General features: G+C 38.2%; 3 protein-coding genes across 5 annotated transcripts in view; 2 read left to right on the forward strand and 1 right to left on the reverse strand.

The window, feature by feature from the left end:
• The window catches only part of RSBN1 (round spermatid basic protein 1), a 45862-nt gene extending 27653 nt beyond the window's left edge, over window positions 1-18209 (forward strand). The window contains exons 3-7 of the mRNA XM_072769729.1: window positions 4677-4814; window positions 5128-5270; window positions 11404-11571; window positions 12847-12955; window positions 13599-18209. Coding sequence (XP_072625830.1) covers window positions 4677-4814; window positions 5128-5270; window positions 11404-11571; window positions 12847-12955; window positions 13599-14069 — 1029 coding nt within the window. The 3' untranslated portion in view covers window positions 14070-18209. The remainder of the gene's footprint in view (window positions 1-4676; window positions 4815-5127; window positions 5271-11403; window positions 11572-12846; window positions 12956-13598) is intronic.
• LOC140601894 (uncharacterized) lies at window positions 16040-21116 on the reverse strand. Its single transcript, XM_072771336.1, has 5 exons — window positions 21083-21116; window positions 20560-21030; window positions 20086-20188; window positions 19003-19037; window positions 16040-16246 (listed from the first exon to the last, which is right to left on the reverse strand). Exons 1-5 carry the CDS (start codon window positions 21114-21116, stop codon window positions 16221-16223), a joined length of 669 nt encoding a protein of 222 aa, XP_072627437.1. The 3' UTR covers window positions 16040-16220.
• The window catches only part of PHTF1 (putative homeodomain transcription factor 1), a 43951-nt gene continuing 43512 nt past the window's right edge, over window positions 20746-21184 (forward strand). For 2 of the 3 annotated variants that reach the window (XM_072769735.1, XM_072769734.1), the window contains exon 1: window positions 20746-20896. The gene's annotated coding sequence lies outside the window, so the exon portion shown is untranslated. The remainder of the gene's footprint in view (window positions 20897-21184) is intronic. The other variant, XM_072769731.1, reaches the window with a different exon arrangement.

Here is a 21184-nt window from a genome sequence, read left to right on the forward strand (position 1 = left end):
CAGGTCAGTCTTTTTGCTGGTGGAGGGTCTTGCTTAGTGTTGATGGCTGCTGACTGATCAAGGTGGTAGCTGCTGAAGGTTGGGTGGCTGTGGCAGTTTCTTAAGACAGCAATGAAGTTTGCCACATTGATTGACTCTTTCACAAACAATATCTCTGTAGCATGTGATGCTGTTTGATAGCATTTTATCCATGTAGAACTTCTTTCACAATTGGAGTTAGTCCTCTCAAATCCTGTTGCTGTTTTATCAACGATGTTTATGTGATATTCTGAATCCTTTGTTGTCATTTCAACAATCTTCATAGCATCTTTGCCAGGAGTAGATTCCATCTCAAGAAACCACTTTTTTTTTGCTCATCCATCAGAAACAGCTCCTTACCTGCTAAAGTGCTACCATGATATTCCTGCAAAATCTATTCCCATCTTCAGGCTCTAATTCTAATCCTATCGAGTTCACTTGCTGTTTCCACCACACCTGCAGTTACTGACTCCACTGAAGTCTCAAACCCCTCAAAGTCATTCATGAGTATTGGTTTCAACTTCTTCCAGACTCCTGTTAATATTGATATTTTGACCTCTTCCTGTGAATCACGAATGTTCTTAATGGCATTGGGGATGGTAAATCCTTTCCTGAAGGTTTTCCATTTACTTTGCCCAGACCCATCAGAGGAATCACTATTTCTGGCAGCTATATATAGCCTTACAAATAAAGACTTGAAAATTGAAATGACTCCTTGATCCATGGGCTGCAGAGTAGATGTTGCGTTGGCAGGCATGAAAACAATATTAATCTCATTGTACATTTCCATCAGCATTCTGGTAACCAGGTGCATGGTCAGTGAGCAGTTATGTTTTGAAAGGAATCTTTTTTTTCTGAGCAGTAGGTCTCAACAGTGGGCTTAAAATATTCAGTAAACCATGTTTTGTAAGCAGCTGTGCTGTCATCCAGGCTTTGTTGTTCCATTTACAGAGCATAGGCAGAATAGGTTTAGCGTAGTTCTTAAGGGTCCTAGGATTTTTTGGAATGGTAAATGAGCTTTGGTTTCAAGTTAGAGTCACCAACTGCATTATCCTCTGATAAGAGAGTCAGCCTGTCCCTTGAAGCTTTGAAGCCAGGCACTGACCTCTAGCTATGAAAGTCCTAGATGGCATCCTCTTTCAATATAAGGCTATTTTTTACTACATTGAAAATCTGTTGTTTAGTGTAGCCATCTTCATTAATTATCTTAGTTAGATCTTCTGTATAATTTGCTGCAGCTTCTGTATCAGCACTTGCTGCTTCACCTTGCACTTTCCTGTTATGGATATGGAGTCTTTCCTTAAATCTCATGAATCTCTGTTAGCTTCAAACTTTTCTTCTGCAACTTCCTCACCTTTCTCAACCTTCAGAGAATTGATGAGTTGGGGCTTGCTCTGAATTGGGCTTTGGCTTAAAGGAATGTAGTGGCTGCTTTGATTTATCTAGACCACTAAAACTTTCTTTATATCAGAGGTAAAGCTCTCTTTCTTATCATTTTTGTGTTTCACAGTGGTGGAACTTTCAGTTACCTCCAGGAAATTTTCCTTTATTCACAACTTGGCTGTTTGGTGCAAGAGACCTAGTTTTTGGCATGCCTTACTCACTAAGCTTAACCATTTCTGACTTTTGATTTAAAACAAGAGACATGTGACTCTTTATTTCACTTAAACAGACCATTGTAGGGTTATTAAGTGGCCTAATTTCAGTTTTGCTGTGTCTTAGGGAATAGGGCCTAAGCTTGAGGAGGAGGGAAAGAGATGGGGGGACAGCCAGTCAGTAAAAGCAGTCTGTACACATGCAGTTTTTATTGATTTAAGTTCACTGTCTTATGTGGGCATGGTTCGTGGTGTCCCAAAACAATTACAGGTAGTAACATCAAAGAGCACTGATCATCATAATAAATACAATAATAATAAAAAAGTTTGAAATACTGTGAGAATTACCAAAATGTGACACACAGACTCATATTATCCCTGAAAGCATGCTATTCCTAGAACTGGTATGGAAGTTTAATCTGCTTTAATTGTTTTATGGTGCTTGGCTCAGAAAGGTTAGAATAGTGATTATTAGAAAAGCTTTTCTAGGGCAGCCCTGGTGGCGCAGCGGTTTAGCGCCACCTGCAGCCCGGGGTGTGATCCTGGAGACCCAGGATTGAGTCCCACGTTGGGCTCCCTGCATGTAGTCTGCTTCTCCCTCTGCCTGTGACTCTGCCTCTCTCCCTCTCTCTCTCTCTATGAATGAATAAATAAAATCTTTAAAAAAAAAAAAAAAAAGAGGGATCCCTGGGTGGCGCAGCGGTTTAGCGCCTGCCTTTGGCCCAGGGCGCGATCCTGGAGACCCGGGATCGAATCCCACATCGGGCTCCCTGTGCATGGAGCCTGCTTCTCCCTCTGCCTTTGTCTCTGGCGCTCTCTCTCTCTGTCTCTCAGTCTTTCATGAATAAATAAATAAATAAAATCTTAAAAAAAAAAAAAAGAAAAAAAAAGAAAAGCTTTTCTACTTCCCCTTATTTCCTTTTTTAAAGATTTTATTTATTTATTCATGAGAGAGGCAGAGACATAGGCAGAGGGAGAAGCAGGCTCTCTGCAGGAGCCCAGTGTGGGACTCGATTCCAGACCCCAGGATCACACCCTGAGTCAAAGGCAGACACTCAACTGCTGAGCCACCCAGGCGTCCCTATTTCCCCTTATTTCTGTGTTCCAAGATCTTCTTTCCCAGTCTGCCTCCTCTGGCTTTGCATAGCATGATGATCATACAAATGAATAGAAAGTAAATCATACAAATATACGCAAGGTAACTTTTGTTGTGGGTAGTTGCTGCTTCATGATTGTATAAGGTTTTCTTGAGAAAGATTTATAAGGAATTAAGAAATCTGACATTTGAGAATAAGAGCTAAGACCTTTTTTCTGTGTGTATTGTATATGAATAGAAGTGCTATTAAATTGTCTACAGAAGAAAAATAGTAGGTTCAAAAATGCTGCTAGGGAACTAAGAGTAAAGAACTGTGTAAGAAATACTAGATGGGGGGGGAGGGTTGCCTGGATGGCTCAGTCAGTTAAGCGTCTGCCTTTGGCTCAGGTCATGATCCTGGAGTCCCAGGATCAAGCCCTGCATTGAGCTCCCTGCTCAGTGGGGAGTCTACTTCTCTCTCTCCCTCTTCCCCCTCCCCTTGCTTGTGTTTGTTTTCTCTCTTGCTCGCGCACTCTCAAATAAATAAAATCTTTTACAAAAAATACTAGATGGTTGTTTGTGCCTTGAATTGAGGCAAAATTAGTAGTATTTTAGACAATTGAAATCTTTTTTAAAGATTTCTTTATTTATTTGAGAGAGAGAGAGAGAGTTTGCCTGTGTGGAAGGGGAGGGGCAGGCAGACAGAGGAGAGAGTATACATCTCAAGAGGACTCCCCCCCGCTGGCTGCGGAGCTTGACTCTGAGATCATGACCTGAGCTGAAATCAAGAGTTGCTTGCATAACCAATCGAGCACCAGGCACCCCCCTCATCTGTACCTTAACTAAGGTAGAGAATGCTTGGTTACTGATCCAAGGTGGAAGTTCTGGTTAGAATTAAGCATTTATAGTCTAGTCATCTGTATGCATGGATCCATGTTGACCCTTGAGAAACATTCATTTGAAATTGGAGGTGGGAATACAAGAAAATACAAGAAATGACTTAGAAGAATAATATCAGATTGTTTTGAATTGGTAGATTCCATTTATTGTTTTTTTTTTTTTAATTTTTCATTTAAATTCCAGTTAGTTAACATACGGTGTAATAGAAGTTTCAGGGCTACTAATAGATTCCATTTGAATGCTAGGATTCCTTGGGCTACGAATTGGTATAAAATATGCCCTAGATTCACTAGAGAGTTGATATAAAGAAAATGTCAAAAAAAAATATGTCTAAGTGCTTACAGATAACATTAGATTTCAGAAAAGGAAAAGATCATGAAGGGTGACCAGGAAGACTTCCAGAAGAAAAGTCTTGAACTGATCTTTGAAAGATAAGATTTGTGTTGGCAAAAAAGAGAACATTCCAAATAGGGCTGGTTTAAGAGAAAAATCATTGCAGGTGGAAGTATGTTTGGCATAAGTTGGGTAGACAAAAAGAGATCAGTTTGCCTAGGGTAGAGGATCTTATATTCAAGTAATTAAGGGAGGTTGGGTTTGGTAGCAGTCAGCCTGGTATTGGCCTGGTGTGAAAGTTTTTCATTAGGGACTGCAAAATGGATATGGAAGAATAATCTGACCATGGTCCTTTTTGTTGTTGTTGTTCCTTTGCCCTGCCAATTTTTCCTGCTTATTTACCTTTTTCTTTTTTTTTTTTTTTTTTTTGCCTAAATATCACTTTAGAGTGTTTACAAAGTACAAAAATCATCATTCTCAGACAAGTTTAAGTGTATCTTAGTGTCTTCAATGTTTCTTTGAGATGTTGGGATCATAGATTAGCTTGCTCTTTGAAATTTCTGTTTGTGGCACTTATCAGATTAATGTGTTTGTCAGTGTGCTAGGGCACCGTTCTCTAACTACGAACTTTATACAAGGTACTGACTATTGAGTTTTTAGTATGTAGAAGAAATAGCAACATTGGAAACAATATTCTAATTCTTATATTATAGTGTACTTCAGTCCTTTCTCTCCCCTCTTTCATTTTATCTCAGGTCAACAGGACATACTGCTGTGGCACCTACCGAGCAGGTCCCATGCGGCAGATAAGTCTTGTTGGAGCAGTAGATGAAGAAGTTGGTGATTATTTCCCAGAGTTCCTTGATATGTTAGAAGAATCACCATTTCTGAAAGTGAGTGTTAATTCCAGTTATTAGAGTTCTGATCATTACTTTAGTGGACACTTTCTATTAAAAAATATTAATATTAAGTTAATCTTTTCTATTAAAATTAAATTTTCTCCAGTGTTCTAAATAGAAATGTTTAGAATAATTAACTTCAGTTACTCTTTCTTTACATATAAACTATTATATAGCATTTATTTCTTCATATACATATACAAAGTAAACTTCCTAGAGCTTTCTTTTGGTTTTGGGTTAACTTGTAAATAGTAAAAAAAAAAAACAAAAAAAAAATTTTAATGTGAATCATTCTTCTGACTTCTAGATGACTTTGCCCTGGGGTACACTTTCCAGCCTCCGACTCCAGTGTAGGTCCCAGAGTGATGATGGGCCAATCATGTGGGTAAGGCCAGGAGAGCAGATGATCCCTACAGCAGATATGCCAAAGTCACCCTTCAAAAGACGACGGTAAACATTTATTTTTCCCAAATAAGCAAAAGCACTTTTTAAAAGTTTCGTTGGTTATAAAAATGATTGAGACCTGAGCAGTTTGAAAAACCATTTGTCTAGATTATTTGAAGAGCTGTCTTAAGGAATCTTCAGTGATCAGTTTCTTAGTCCAGTCCACTCATTACTTGGTCATCAGAGTGAGGCATCCTTCTAAAAAAACAAATTTAATTTTTACCTATTTTCTTAAAACCTGGATCCTACCTGCCTGCAAGATAAAAGTCCAAACTTCTTTGTGTGGCTACAAGGATCTTTCATAATCTGGTTGTATTTCTAGCTAGATCTGTTTCTATTCCAGCCTTGAAGAATTTAGTTTTCAAACTATGGTCTTTCACAGCTTTGTAAGTACTATTCTTTTCACTTGGAATGGCATCTCCTTCCCCATCTTCCTCTCTACCTGACAAACTCTTAATAAATTTTCAAAACTAAACTTGGATGTCACTTCCTTTGTGAAGCTTTTCTTTGTTTCCATACACAATTAATTGTTTCCTTCTCTGTGTTCACACAGCATTCTGTTCTTTAATGATGTGTTTACATATTTTTGTTTTTTACTAAATTTTGAGCTGTTTTATTCTTCTCAGTCTCCATGACCCATAGTTGGCGATCAGTGTTTGCTGAATGAAACCAATAATGTAGATTTCCTATAGTCATTCATACTGGGCTAACATATTTAGTATTTCAGATACTTAAAACAGATATAGATTGATTTATTCTAGTACTATGAAAAATCTCATTTAATGAGACTGAAAATGATTTATATTTGCTTAGAGTATGGAAATAACAACCCCAAATAAGTATCCAGAAGTGAGATTTATTTATTTATTTTTAAAAGATTTTATTTATTTATTAGTGTGAGAAAGAGAGCACCATCGGGGGGAGGGCAGAGGGAGTGGGAAAAGCAGGCTCTCCCACTGAGCAGGGAACCTGACACAGGGCTTGATCCCAGGAGCCTGGGATCACATGACCTGGGTCAAAGGCAAATAGATGCTTAACTGACTGAGCGCCACTCAGGCACTCTCAGAAGTGAATTTTAATGGAGTAGTCTAGCCCTTACGTTAAAGCTTATAGGGGAATGATGCTAAAGCTAAGTATGGAATAACCTTAGGTACTTGAAATACTGCATGAAAATATTTGGTAAAAACTATATATGAATATAAGATGGTGGCATGGTGGAAGCTGGCAGTAAACTACTGCACATTGCTTAGACCATGGCAGTTGTATATCATGATGATAAGTCTGGAAATCCTAAATTCTTAAGTACTGTATACAATTTTTGTTCTATAATCTTTCCAGAAAAGAAATGACCATTATTTCCTGATTATTATAAGGTTTTAGAAAAATCAGATAATAGAAAATAGTGAAAAGGCAAAAAATACCCATAATCCCACCTATTTAGGCATATTCACCTTTCAAATTTTAGTCTGTATTATACTCCTAAACTTTATACACAGATGAACTCCTTCTTTATGTGATGTTTACTTTAAAACTTGGTGGTTTTCTCAATCCCTTAAATTTAATGTGTTATATTAAGATACAGCTATATCATCATTTCTAAATGACTGTGTTGTTCTCACTGAATGGTTGTATCAAGATTTACTTAACCAGTTCTTTCTTAGTGTAAATTTCTTTCAGTTTTTCAGTGTAAATAGAATTTTGACAAACAGGACAGTGGTCTGCTGGACAGGGCCATTCTTAGCCTCCCAATTCCACATTGAATGAGGTCACGTTAGTTGCTTGAAATTGGCCATGTTGGGAGTATTTATACCACAGAAATAAGCAAATCAGCTACAATCAGCCGTCTTCTCCTGAAGCTGGTTGTAGAAATCTATCATCACTGATTGCTGGCAGGTTGGTGGGTAGGTAGGTGGAAATATGTATCTTTATTCATATACATGTTTATTTTCTTAGTAGAAATTTTAAAGATGCGGAGTATATACACATTTCTAATTGATCCAGAAGTATACCAATTTATACTTCCACCCAAATAGTAAGATAGTACCTTTTCCCCATACCCTCCGTTAACTTTTTTTTTAACTTTGTGATCTGATGGGCAGAGATGTCTTGTTTTAATTAGTTTTTCTTTGAGGAATTTGTATTTCTTCTTTTGTGATTCCCTTTTCATTTCACCCATATATTTACTAGGCTGTTTTTCATTTAAAATTCTCTTTTTATGACTGTACATTTTTTTATGTTGCAATTTTTCTCATTTTTTTTCTTTCAGCTTCAGTTTTTTCTTTACTCAAAAAAAATTTTTCTCCCTTGGTTTATTTTTCTTTACTCACAGATTTTCATGTGTTGTCAGATCTGTTTTTTTTCCTGAGGTTTCTCTCCTAGTGGCAGACTTAGAATCACCTTCTCTCATTCAGTATTACAAAATATTCATTTCCATTTTCTCCTAGTACTTTGATGATTTCAGTATTTACATGTTTTATTTACCTGGTATTGATTTCAGGACAGAGGGAGACATTCATCATGTTTTCCAAGTAGTTAAGCAGCTGTACCAACCTCATTTACTTAATAATTTACCTTTTCTCCACTTATCTGAGAGGCTATCAAATTTTATTTTTATTGGGGTTAAATATTCTTAAGTGAAGCATTCAAAAGACTGAATTAGAGTGAATAAATCAGAACTGAAACACTAATATCATATTTTTATGTTAATGAGAACTTTTTATTGCTGAAAACTGTAGAATTGATGTGAGAAGCTGTCTAGCTATCAAGGACACTGCTAATGAAGATCATCTTTGAATTTATGGACTTTAAATTTAAATACATGCATAGGGTTTTAAAAAGTCAAATGCTACAGTAGGGTTTGTAATGAAAATTCCTGGCCACCTTTCCGTTCAGAGACTTACACTTTTTTACCAAGGGCAAAAACCATTTCTGTTTTCAATGCCTTTTGTTTTAAGACTGTGGCAGGAAATTTGTCAGTTTCATGGTATGATAGATAGGGACTCCTTCCTGTTCTCCAAACAGTTAAATGATCCTTTCTTTACCTTCTTCCTCCCCTTTCAGCTTTTTGTCAGCTGTGCTTCTACATTTTTAAGATGAATTCACATTCTGCTTTAAAACCACAATTAGGTTTTATATGCATTGTCAATAGATATATTCTACAATTTGAAAGTCAGTAAATGGCATCTATAATAATATGGGAAGATAAGTTTACTGCAGACCTAACCAGTAGACTAAAAATTTCTAAAGTTGCAGTGTTAACACTTAAAGGGATAATATACAAAAGGATCTTTCTTTCCTGTATTTCACCTAGATATTGAAAATCATGCCACATTATAGTCTCATGTTTGGATTATGCTGTTTTAAAACCAAAATTATTCTATTTTTTCCTGCAGTTTCTGATTTACGCCTCTTTTGAAGGGGGGGACATGTACTTTTCTTGACCATAGTCCTCATATTTTGTATTCTCTTTTTGGCTCCAAATCTTTTTTTCTAAAATCATACTTTCTGCTCTTATGACTATGACTTTGGCTTTTTTTTTTTTTAATATTGTTAGTTATCTTGGATTCTGTGGCTTTATCATATCCTCAGGTATCCAGAACTTTAATCATACTGTCTACTCTAACATTTCATTGTTTTTTTTTACCTGGAAATCTTCTGGGGCTCTGTGTTCTCTTCAATGTGAAAAGCTTCATAGTTATCAACCTTGGACTTCCCTCTTAATTCATTTCTACATTAACCTACAGTTGTCGTCTTTCTATGCTTATTTCCTTCTCTTCCTTTACAGCACATTCTCAAGTAATATTCTAACAAAAGGAAAGTATTCTGAGTCATTATATGTCTGAAAATTTCCTTTTCTGTCATTAAATAGGATTGATAGTTTAGCTGGATTCCAGAGGATACATTTTTCCCTTAAAAACTTTTAGCATTACTCCAGTGTCTTTTTCTTATGTAATATTGTTTATGAGAAGTCTTAATGCCAGTGTAATTTTGGGGTTTTTTGGTAGGTAATCTTTTTTCTTTTCCTCTCTGAAAGCTTAATTTAACAGTGATATCTTTGGGTCTTTTCATTCTTACTCTTCTATTTAATCCTTTTTGTTGTTTGATAGGTCCCTTAAATTTAAAGATTCATGTCTCCTTTCATTTCGGGGAATTTTTCTTGCTTAATTGCCCTGGTAATCTCTTTGTTTTCTCTGTTATTTCTTTCTGAAACTACTGTTGGTTGAGTAATTGATCTCTCAGTTTGATTATCCTCATATTTTCTATTATCTTTTTGCTTTTCATTTTGGGACATTTAGCCTTTCTTTTGAATTCTTACATTTCAGCATTGTTTATTTTGGTCTTTGTCAGGCTGTTACAGGCTATCTTCATATAGTTGATGATTCTTATATAATATGATTCATTCATATTTAGAAATAAAGCATTGGGCTTACTGAGTGTTCTATTTATATTTTAGTGAGCCTTATCACTAGGTAGGTTTCACTTTAGAGCTAATAGGCATAGAACTGGACCTTAAAGGATATGTCCGCATGCCAGAGGATTACATTAGTTCTATTAATATGGTAAGTTCATTGTATTTAGAGAAGAATATGAAGAGGATTTTGTTGTTGTTGTTTTTCTGAAAATCTATCAGGACACTTTTGGCTACAAGCAATAAAAATCTTAATTCAAACTGGTTCATAAAATAAATTGTTATCCCATATATCAAGAAGGCCAGAGAACTTGGCTGTAGGTACCGTATATATACGCCAGTGACTCAGTACATTTATCAAGGAATCAGATTTTCTTTTATCTGCTCTGTCATTCTCTTTGCCTGGGCTTTGTACTCACAGTGGCTTTCTTTCTGTACTCATGTTTCTAGGCATCACATATGGATCTGGTTATATGCAATAGAAGAAAAAAAATATCTTTTCTTTTACTTCTCTCTTAGGGGCTAGGAAACTTCCCAGAAATCTCCTTAGCAGATTTCCTCTCTTAACTGCTGGCCAGAATCAGTTCATGCCCATTTTTAAATCAGTCTCCAACAAGGGGAATGTACTTACCAGCGTTTGTCAGGATTCATCAGGATCTACCCCTGAAACTTGTTAATGAGGTCCTTTAACGGGATAGGAGGAGATACCTAATGAGAATCAGAGTTCTGTCAGGGAAATAAATATGAGAAATGGATGCTGGGTGGGTCAATAATAGTCTTTTCCAGGGGGGTAGATGCCTGACTTCATTTTACTTACAGAGGTGGCAGGTTTATGTGCAGAATTTCACTTTAATTCCCCCTTTCTCAGCCTTATCTCATTTCTGTCTATTATCATCATTATACTTGGCTTTTTTTCTTTTTTCTTTGTGTCTTAAGCTTCCCCAAGATCTTTTGGGCAGGCCAGCTGCCTTTTTAGTTGCCATTCCCTTCTTGTATATTCTAGGCTTATGGCTTTCTCTGCTCAGTGTTATTAGTCCAAGACATTAGTAATCATCTTCCAGAAATTTGTTGATACTGTTCATTAACTGATTAATTCCTTTGTTGATTCTTATTCATTCCTTTACTATCACCTTTTATTATTATATTTGGAAATTTTTGAGCACATAAAAAAGCAGATGATGATGTAATGAATTATCATATATTCAGTATCAATAGTTATTAGCTCAAAAGTTATTAGTTCATATATTCAGTATCAATAGTTATGAGTTCTGTACTCCTATCCATTTGTGTATCTCCTCTCCCTCACCCCCACCATAATAATTTGAAGCCTTTTACTTTCATTTTAATATAGAAGGAGATATGTACATGCTCAGTTTATCATCTTGAACCAAGTCTAGTGGAATGTTTTGAGAGTTAAGATGAGTCAGAGTAAAGAAACCCACAGCCTTGAACTTTGAATTGTGTTTTCTGTTGCTAGAAAACTAAATTTTTTATATTCCAACACTACCTTTGAGCCAAATCAGATACAGCTTCTATATTATCATGACATCCTGAGAGAAGAAGGTAATCACATTAAGCATTATAATATAGTGTGTTAAAATGCTATGAATAAAACCATTGAATCCTTATCAGTCCTGATCTTATTTAAAATTTGATATTTTAGCAGATTTTTTTCACCTTATTGCTGTTAATACTTTCCCCTCCTTTACTTCACAACCAAATCAACCACAGATCAATGAATGAAATTAAAAATCTCCAGTACCTACCTCGGACCAGTGAACCCCGTGAAGTCCTCTTTGAAGACAGGACAAGAGCTCATGCTGACCATGTAGGTCAGGGGTTTGACTGGCAGAGTACGGCTGCTGTTGGGGTTTTGAAAGCTGTCCAGTTTGGTGAATGGTAAGTTAAGGGAACTCACAGCAAGGTTGATTAATGTTGTCTAAGAAAATGTGGACTCAATTTAAAAGGTTGGATACTAACGTTTTTAGAAATTGTGGCTAAAATACACATAACAAAATGAAAAATATTAACCATTTTAAGTGTATATTTCAAAGGTGTTAAGTTTATTTACATTGTTGTGAAGCAGATTTAGAGAATTTTTTTGTCTTGCAAAACTGTAACTGTATACCCATTAGACCATTATAACCCTACCCCCTATCTCCTCTCTCCCTAGCTCCTGGTAACCTTCATTGTATTTCGTGTTTCTGTGAATTTGACTTTAAATACTTCATTTAAGTGGAATTATACAGTAGTGTTTTGTGACTGGCTTTATTTTCATTAGCCTAATATCCTTAGGGTTCATCCATATTGTACCATGTTATTAATTTTCCTCCTTTTGAAGGGTGAATAGTATTCCGTTGTATGTGTATGGCACATTTTGTTGATCTGCATTCATTCATTATTGGACACTTGGGTTGCTTCTACCTTCTGGCTGCTGTCAATAAACAGCTCTTCCTGTTCCTGCTTTCAGTCTTTTGGGTATATACCCAGAAGTGCAATTGCTGGATCATTTGATAATTCTATTTTAAATTTTTGGAGGAACTGCTATACTATTTTTCGTAGTGGCTGCACCCTTTTACATTCAGTTGGAACCCACAGCTCAGAGCATAGAATTTAGCTTATTTAAAAACTGTTTTGTTTTTCATCTTTGTAAGTTCAGGGCCTTCAGTATTACTATAGAGTTTGACCTGACCTTTTTTAGAAGTCTAGTTCAGGCATAGCTCGACAGTATTTCAAGTAGATCATTCAGCTTTTTTTTTCCCCTCTCTACTTTGGCAGCTGAAGGTGTGATATTTATGTGGCTGGTAGGTTTCCTCTCTACTGTGTTCCATCCTGATAATGACATTACAGGGTGGCCTGGAAATAAATGTTGAGGCAGAGTGGTGAGAGGGTGTAGATGCAACTAGTTTAGAATGAAATTGTTTCTAGTCATTGTTACTTTGATTTTGTAACAATCTAATTTTCATTTTTTAAAAAAAGCTTTATTGGTGTTTTATTTATTTTTTAAATGTTGATTAAAGAAGCAAATGTATAGTGTGTTTGTAGGAACTGAGGGTCTGTTTCTATGCTAGTAGTAGCATGTCCAGGAACAGAATTGAAATTTGTCATCATTTTCCATTATGAAATGGATGTTTCTAAATGCATGTTTCTAAAATTTGATTTTGTTAATCTTAGGAGTGACCAACCTCGCATAACCAAAGATGTGATTTGTTTTCATGCTGAGGATTTTACTGATGTTGTACAGAGACTTCAGTTAGACCTTCATGAACCTCCAGTTTCCCAGGTAAAACTCTTGCTTTCTTATTACCTTTCAAGTGAGATAATAGAAATAAGTACCTATACCCATTTTATTTTGCATTTGCATTAGATACATGGGATAGTAAATTTAATTTTATTACTATAAAAGCGGTGTGTGGAGGGTGTTGAAGTCCTTAAAACAGACCCTCTCCAAGCAGAATGTTTGCGATCCCTTTAATCTTTGGAATGCCAGGTGGGCCCAGATGGTCAGAGGGTCTTAGGCTTCAGAGGGTCTTAGGCTTCTCAGTTCTGGCTATAAGCAGTCTCAGCTGATAACCCTATTGCACTGTGTGTCCTCACCTGCTAAAGGTTGAAAGATGCAGAAGCAGATACATTTTGCCCTTCTCTATGTCAAAGAATATATTATTGATATTTAGCTGCATTTTGAAATAGTTGTTTAAATGATTCCTTAGGTCAAGCCTGTACTTTGTCACTAAAGAGGTAGTGTTTAAAACATGAGGAAAAATGTTTCCCAGGTGTTACAGGAAATTTTAGAAAGTTGTCTGTCAATTAGTAATGCTTGGCTTTCATTTGGCCCTAGTTCTATTTTCCTGTGTTAATTCTAAAATTTTATTTGACTAAATTATTACATATTTTAAAGTGTTTTGCAATTTTTCTTTTCTCTGCAGTGTGTACAGTGGGTGGATGAAGCTAAACTAAACCAAATGAGGCGGGAAGGCATTCGTTATGCTAGAATTCAGCTGTGTGACAATGATATTTACTTCATCCCTAGAAATGTCATTCATCAGTTCAAAACAGTGTCTGCAGTGTGCAGCTTAGCTTGGCATATAAGGCTTAAACAGTACCACCCTGTTGTGGAAGCCACTCAAAACATAGAAAGCAGTTCTAACATGGACTGTGATTTAACTGGAAAGCGAGAATTAGAAGTTGACTCCCAGTGTGTAAGGGTAAAAACTGAATCTGAAGAAACATGCAGAGAGATGCAGCTTTTAACAACTGCTTCATCGTCCTTCCCTTCATCAGAACTTAACCTCCAGCAAGATCAGATGACTCAGCCTATTCCAGTTTTAAAGGTGGAAAGTAGACTGGACTCTGACCAGCAACACAATCTACAGGAACATTCGAGCACTCCTGTGTGATATGTACATAGTCAAACACATTTTTTAACTTTTTTAAATTTTGATGTGAAGTTATAGTTTTATAACTGGCTTAAGTTAAGTTTTATTGGAGAAATCTTGCCTATAATTCTATAAAGAGAAATGACATTCCACAAATGTCAAGCATATCTTTTTTACACAGATTATGCAAAGTTAAGAGTTGTATCTTATCCCGTTAGTACAGTATGTAATAGTGGGTCTGCTGCTACTTTCTGTTTTAAGGTGTGAGGTAACAATTCAATCTCTTCTTCAAATCAAACTGAGAATTCTCTGGAATAACAGATTCTTATTTGGTAAATTATTCACTTCCCTTAATTTTATCTTGCCTTGTCTTTTGCCATATTTGCTGTTTTTATGATAGAAGATCAGATTTATGCTTTAGTACCTGTGTCTTTATGGCACAGATTCAATTTCTACGGTAAAAATGGCATAGATTACAGGAAAGAGTTCCTGCATCTTGTACATGGGCAAGTAAGTTCCAGCCATAAAAAACAGGTAGTTTCTAAGGAAAATTCAGTGGCTCTCTGGTTTCTTAACAAAAGAGAAAGCACAGCACTTTCTGATCCAAACTGTCTTTTTTGTATCTGTTATTTAAAGCCCAGTGGATATTTCAATTAAAAATATCTAAAGATGAATAGTCCTTGGTCATTCATTATCCATGGTTCATTAATCTCTTCTAGAATACATGGTAACTATGGAAGATAATTGGGTAAAAGAGATAATGTTGACATGATACTCTATCGTTCTGCTACTTAGCATCCTCACACTTTGTGTGGATACTTTTGCTTCCTAAATTGATCAGGAGTATCAAACTTAGAATGATATCTTTCTGATGAGGCTGCCATATTTTGTGCATGATACTTAGGAAAAACTGTGTGTGTCACTTGGCATCAACCTCTTCATGATAAAGATCTGTTGAGACACTTCAGTTCACAGTTTTAACTGAATACTTGGGTTTATTTACTATTACTTGTGTTGCTATGGTCTAATAAAGAATATGGCACTAGACTTCATCCTAGAGTTTCAGGTAACCTAATGCTTAGTGCCTGAGTATTTAAATTTTTTTTTGTCAAACAGGCACAGTTCTTATAGCTAGTGTAGTCTTAACTTTCTATTATTTTAGAATGTTAACATGATACACATTTCACTTTTTCTTAGTTAATAATACAATAGGCCTTTTGTTCATTAAAGGAAGAGTATTCCCCACACCTAAGACCAGATTCTTGTATCTACCTGGTTATAGTGCAATTTGGAGATTTTTTTTCCTGGAGGATGAGATTTGGAATATTTACATTAACATAGGCAAAAAAAAAAAAAAAAAGATGCTGCTTTATTATGTCTGTCACCATGAAAACCTAGCTGCATCTTTTGAAATATCAAATATGAATTTTCTCTAAAATATTCTGAAATAGGCTAAATCTTATATAAATATTACTTTGTGCAATATTGTTGTGTAGTTAAATGCATATTAGCAAAGTATAGAGGTCACTGTGTAAACCGATAGAAAAGTAACCATCAGCAAATACTGCAGTGATTAGTTAGAATCTGTATTATTCCTTATATATATGTATATGTATGTATTCTCTGTTACAAAGGATGAAGACAAATAGAGAAACATTTCAATGTAAACCATTTATGAATTGGAAGTGATGTTGGTTTTAGTTATCTTTGTAAATAAGGTAATTAGAATGGTATGAAAAGTAATGTGATTATTGCAGGGGTGTTTTAAAATCTTGGGTATAAATTCTAGGGTAAATTCTAGTTTATCAAGACTAGTTTTTAAAGGGACCTGCCTTTGAGGGTGTTTTTTGTTATTTTGGAGGGGGGAGGGGTTAATCACAAAAAGTGTGTGGATTTGGGTTTTGTTTTTGTTTTTCTGTCCAGAAGAATTTCATAGAGCTTTACTAGGCTGTGCAAAATAGAATTCTTCTCAGGCAACATTTGCTTTTTAAAATAATCATGAAAACAAGGTTGTTAAAGCAAAAACTTTTTTTATTTTTATTTTTCTTGTCTTCCAAGATCCGATTTCCCCACTCCCACTTGCCATCCAGCAGATGCCATCTGTCATCTTAGCTGGTCATTATTAATAAACAAGGAGACTGTCTCCTGACAGCCAGCACTGTGTTTAATCACTCAGGAACCAGCGGATCTGCAAAGACCTACAATCAAAAGCAAATCCCTATTTTCCTTTAATAAAACATTCTACCCTCACCTCCAATATAAACACATTAAAAGAGTATACAAATGTTTAAAATCATGTACTAATAAATTCATTGTATGTTAGAATTGCAATAGAATGGAGAGAGAAACATTTAGCTAGTAATGTATCTGGAAACTGAATGTCCTATGTGAGTATTAGATTTAATAGCATGCTTTAAAGACTGATGAATATAAAAGCTCAAGTTTTGAGTTTCTTACTGCTTTCAAAGTTGTATCCTAGTTTAGTGATACAAATGATTGCAACTTTTCTAAATCTTGAAATTATTTGGTTTGGTGGAGTGAGGCATGGAGCAATCTGGCGTCTTCTGATTTGTAAAGTAGTGATGGCAGTGAAGTTGTAACTGAAATTTAAGCTGATCTTCCTTTTTGGTATATTATCTGTTGTGCCAACTCTTTGAAATTACTTGCAGAATGTGGCTGTAAGTTTGAGTATTTTGTGGAGCAGAGGGATATTTTAAAAATGTGCTTATGGAAAGGACCCAGTAAATGAATATTCCTAACTTAGTAACTAGAATGATCCTATGGTATTCATAGATAAGGATAAAAGTCTTCCCCCTGCCCCAGAAGTCATTCTGTAATTACCAAGATATGCTAGGAGTAGGATTATGATTCAGAGGTATCCCAAATTCATAAAGCAATAATAAAAACCTACATATTAGTTTTCCCCTCCAAAGTTTTAACTCTTTAAAAATGAATTCCTAAGCTTCATTGTACTTTTAATTTGCTTATTCAGTACTTAGAATTTGTTTCACTGGTACTTAATTATTTTTAATTAAAAACTTGAAAGGTGCCCTTTCCCCTTGGAGACAGTTGGAATATCAGTTGACTAATACTACAAGCTCTTGTAGGGGGAAAATGGAGCTTGTTAAATAAAATCCTTTACCAAACCTTAGGAAAAGATGTCTTGTAACATCTTGCATCAGTCTTAATAGGCATAAAGTTCACTCTTAATGCCTGGAGAAACTTTTTCTTACTGCCTTTCCCTCTATAAATAGTGTCTAGAATGAAAACTAATTTAGAAACAAGACTCCAAGATTCAAGAAAACCCTTAGTGAATATATTCTTGATCATTAATATTAGCCCATTATATTTTCATCTGTATTTGCCATTAAAAATTTATTTGCATTTATACCTTTAGGATAATTGAGTTTGTGTCTTTCTAATCTATTTTATCATTGCTACAGGTTTAAAAAAAAAAGCTCTTCAGTAGTACATGGCAGAAATTTATGTTTCTGCTAAGTTTTTTTTTTTAAACAAGTTGTAGCTGTATTTATTGGTCATGCAGTAAGTAGAGGAAATGTACAAGACAAATGTTTTTCTTTAGCTTTTAAGGGACCTATCCTCATCCTGAAAGTTTGTTGCTTTAAAAGCAAGTATCTCCATAAATATTATGGCCTTCCATTTTCTTCATAATTTTTTTATGATCCACTTGTGCATGTAGTTGAGACCACTGTCTCTTAATATAGCACTTTTCAATTCTCTAAAGAAATACTTATGTACTACTTCTATCACATGTTGTAAATTTTCATGTAATAGTGTTTTCTGTGACTAAACTCCATTTTGATTGGCAGCTAAGACTTTTTTTCCTGTGGCTTTAATTTATCTAAGAGGTCTTTGCATATAGATGAAATGTATAATTTGCCTGGCGGACTATTTGCGTTGTGTGGCCTTAGTTTGTTTATTGACATTAACGAGTGTTTTAAAAAGGTTTTTAATGAATAGTCTTAAATCTAAATTTGTGTGAATAATAATCCTTTTAACACAGTGCTTTTTTGTAGCTGTCTAAGTGTGTTAAATTGTTAAGCTATTTCTTTGTAAAATAGGACAATGGAATGCATAGAGGTTTTTTTTTCCCCCCTGTAAAGTATTTTTTTAATAAACAAAAGTCTGATTTGTCCTTTACTTCTGTTTCATGAGAAAATGAATAGTACATGTGAATTCTAGCTACCTGGAACCTGTTTTTAAAGTATTAATCCCCCTGTTTCTACGTCCCCTGTCATTTTCTAATCTTTTAGAAAAATCTTATTTTCTTTCCTAAAGAAAGAAAGAAAAGGTCATAGATAATGGGAAAATTCCATCATACGGAGATACAACTAGTTCTTGGGAAGAAAAGCTACAGTTGGTATTTCTGGCAGTTGTGCATTCTGATGCTTAGATCTACTTAAGAGAGGACGATCTTAAATTTTTAATCTGGTGATGTCCGTATTTTTCAAAGTACATGGAAGCAGTATTAATGAAGATGGTGAAGAGACATTTTCGATGTCTCTGATGTATTAAGTCACACAACACAATGGTTTTTTTTTTCCTCATTAATTTTTTTGTGAATTTTTGAGATACTTGCTAAGCCCTGATAGACCTTGGTTCTGTTTAGGAAAAGAAAGGGAAGGAAACTGATGTTCTCTGAGCAACTGTGTCAAACCAGGCACTTTCTTTGAGGGTATCTCATTTAATCTTCACAGCCTTTAGTATTTAGTAGGAAGATAAAAATAAACAGAGGTGAGAAAACAGGCTTGTTAGGTTGAATAAACTGCCTAAGATCACACAGTTCTTTAATTGGAGCAGGGATTTGAATGCAGTTCTTGGTTCAAAGACCATGCAGTGTTCAGTGATGGCCTTAGAAAGCATGGAAAACTTTGTAAAAAGGGGTTCCTGGAAGATGACTTGCTACTTCCTACCATTCCATAATGCAACTTACCTGATTGTTCTTCCTTCCCCAAAAGTCTCTGTCGGCTAAGCAATGAAGTAAAATGTAATTCATGTCTAAAAGCAAATATTTAGATACACAATGATGACTTTTTCATTTATCACTTTTTTTTTTTCAAGTTGGCCATTTATCTGAAATCCAACAGAATTGTAATGTTTAACTCTAAGGCTGGGAAAAGCTGTCAGGAAGCAAAATCAAAGGAAACCACAGGGCAGCCCCGGTGGCACAGCGGTTTAGCGCCGGTTTAGCGCCGCCTGCAGCCTGGGGCGTGATCCTGGGGACCCGGGATTGAGTCCCACGTCGGGCTCCCTGCATGGTGCCTGCTTCTCCTTCTGCCTGTGTCTCTGCCTCTTTCTCTCTAGCTGTGTGTCTATGAATAAATAAAGTATTAAAAAAAAAAAAAAAAGGAAACCACAGCCAATGTGTGCAATATAAAAAATCATGCCTGGGTGGAATAGTTTTTAATTCTGTGGAAATTACTTTTACTTCTTAGTGGCTTTTTCCTTATCAAATGGGACTTCACCTTACCCCAGATTAATAGATCAATGTTTTTAAAACTTAGGACCGCATTTCTTAGGCTTTCTGAAGCGGTAGCTGGTGTGACCATCATCTGTCACTAGCTTTACCTGACTCAAATGCTACATGCTGGGCAAGCAAGTGGCTTGGAAATGGCCGTTAGGGGTCAGTGTTCCATTAATGGCCAAAAAAAAAAAAGTGCAGTAAAATGAGGAAAGGAGCTTATAATCTTACTAAGGTAAATAAATAATCAGTTTCGGGTTCCACCATTTCTTTCTCCTGACCTCTACCAGCCTGCTCGAATTCTTAACCTAGAAACAGTCCTTCCCGCCGCCACCGGGATGCCCCTACCCTCGTTTGGGGAAAGTGCCCTGGCAGTGCCCCGAGCCTGGGCCTCCTCCTCCCTTGGCCTGGATGAGGCCGAGAGCTCAAACCTCGGAGCTGCGGAGGGCGGGGGAGGAGGCGAACCGCCCAGCCGCTGCCCCCCTCGCCCCCGTCCGAGGACGGCGTCAGTCAGGAGCGCAGCCCAGCCCGTTCGCTGACCGAGAATGAGCGCACCTGGGTGCCAGGCTCCTGCCAGGGAGTCCTGCCGGGGTCCGAGCTCCCCGAGCCCACAGCCCTTGGGGCGAGACCGAGAGTGAATGACGAAGCACAAAGAAACCTGTAAGACAAAGAGAAGTGTCATACAGGGATGCGCGGGGAGCTGCTGGAACCTCGGGGCCGGCCTCCGGCAGGTGGATGCCCGGGAGAGCCGTTCCTGCGGAAGCCACCGGGACGCGGAGCCCGCCGAGCCCCGCAGCCCCGCAGCCCCGCAGCCCCGCAGCCCCGCGCCCGGCGGAGGTGGGCGGCCCGGCCCGGGCGGGGGCGGAGCCACCTTCGCAGCCAAACCCGGAAAGCGGAAGCCGCCGCGGGGCCGTACCGGGGGCTGCGGCGCGGCCCTGGCCCCGCTCCCCGCCGGCTGAGTCTCGGCCGCCGGCCGCCCCGAAGCCGCCGCCCGCGCGGGGGGCCTTCAGCCCGCGGCCGCGGCCGTACCCCCGGCGGCTGGCCGAGCCCGCCTTCGACTCATCCCCCTCCTTCCCCAGTTCAGTCGTGGCTTCCTGCGGGGGCAGCGCGCCCACCCCGTAGGTCGGGCTTGGCGGGCGCCGGGTCCGCGGCCGCCGACCGCCCCCCTCCGGACGCCGGGCGGCCCGCTGCCCCCGAGCCCCGGGCGGCCTCCGCGGTCTCCATGGTAACGGCCGCGCCGGCGTCGCCGCCGCAGCGGGAGGATGCGGCCTGCGGGGCCCGCCGGCTCGCCCCCGGCCTCCTGGCGGGGCCGGGGCCACTGAGGAGGAAGGGCCCGGCCGGCGGCCTGCGGGGCAGCGGGCGCCAGGTGAGAGCCGGACGCCGGGGAGACCCGACTCCGCGCCCCCCCCCCCCCCGCGCCCCCTCCGCCGCGCTCCCCGCCCCGCCCTGCAGCCCTCAACACACTCGCGCCGCGCACCGCACGCAGCTCCCCGGGCGCCACTGCGCCAAAGGTTGTGGGGTCGCTTCTGTTTTTGTCTTTTTTCCCCCCGGCAGACTGCGGGAGGAGGAGGCGGTCGGCAGCCCATGGAGAGGCGGGGAGAGCGACCTCTGCGTTCTCCCCCACCTGGGAGGCTGCCGTTCAGCCGCCCGACTC

This window comes from Canis lupus, chromosome 12, assembly GCF_048164855.1.
Source record: "Canis lupus baileyi chromosome 12, mCanLup2.hap1, whole genome shotgun sequence".
NCBI lineage: Eukaryota > Metazoa > Chordata > Mammalia > Carnivora > Canidae > Canis > Canis lupus.

Excerpts from the sequence above, each read along its gene's own strand:
- LOC140601894 (XM_072771336.1), bottom strand. The coding sequence starts at position 21,116 with ATGGGCTGCCGACCGCCTCCTCCTCCCGCAGTCT. Across the intron at positions 19,038-20,085 it reads GGCAGGAGCCTGGCACCCAG|CCGACAGAGACTTTTGGGGA; the intron begins GTGCGCTCATTC and ends TTCATTGCTTAG. Across the intron at positions 16,247-19,002 it reads GGGGAAGGAAGAACAATCAG|GTCTTTGCAGATCCGCTGGT; the intron begins GTAAGTTGCATT and ends TTTTGATTGTAG.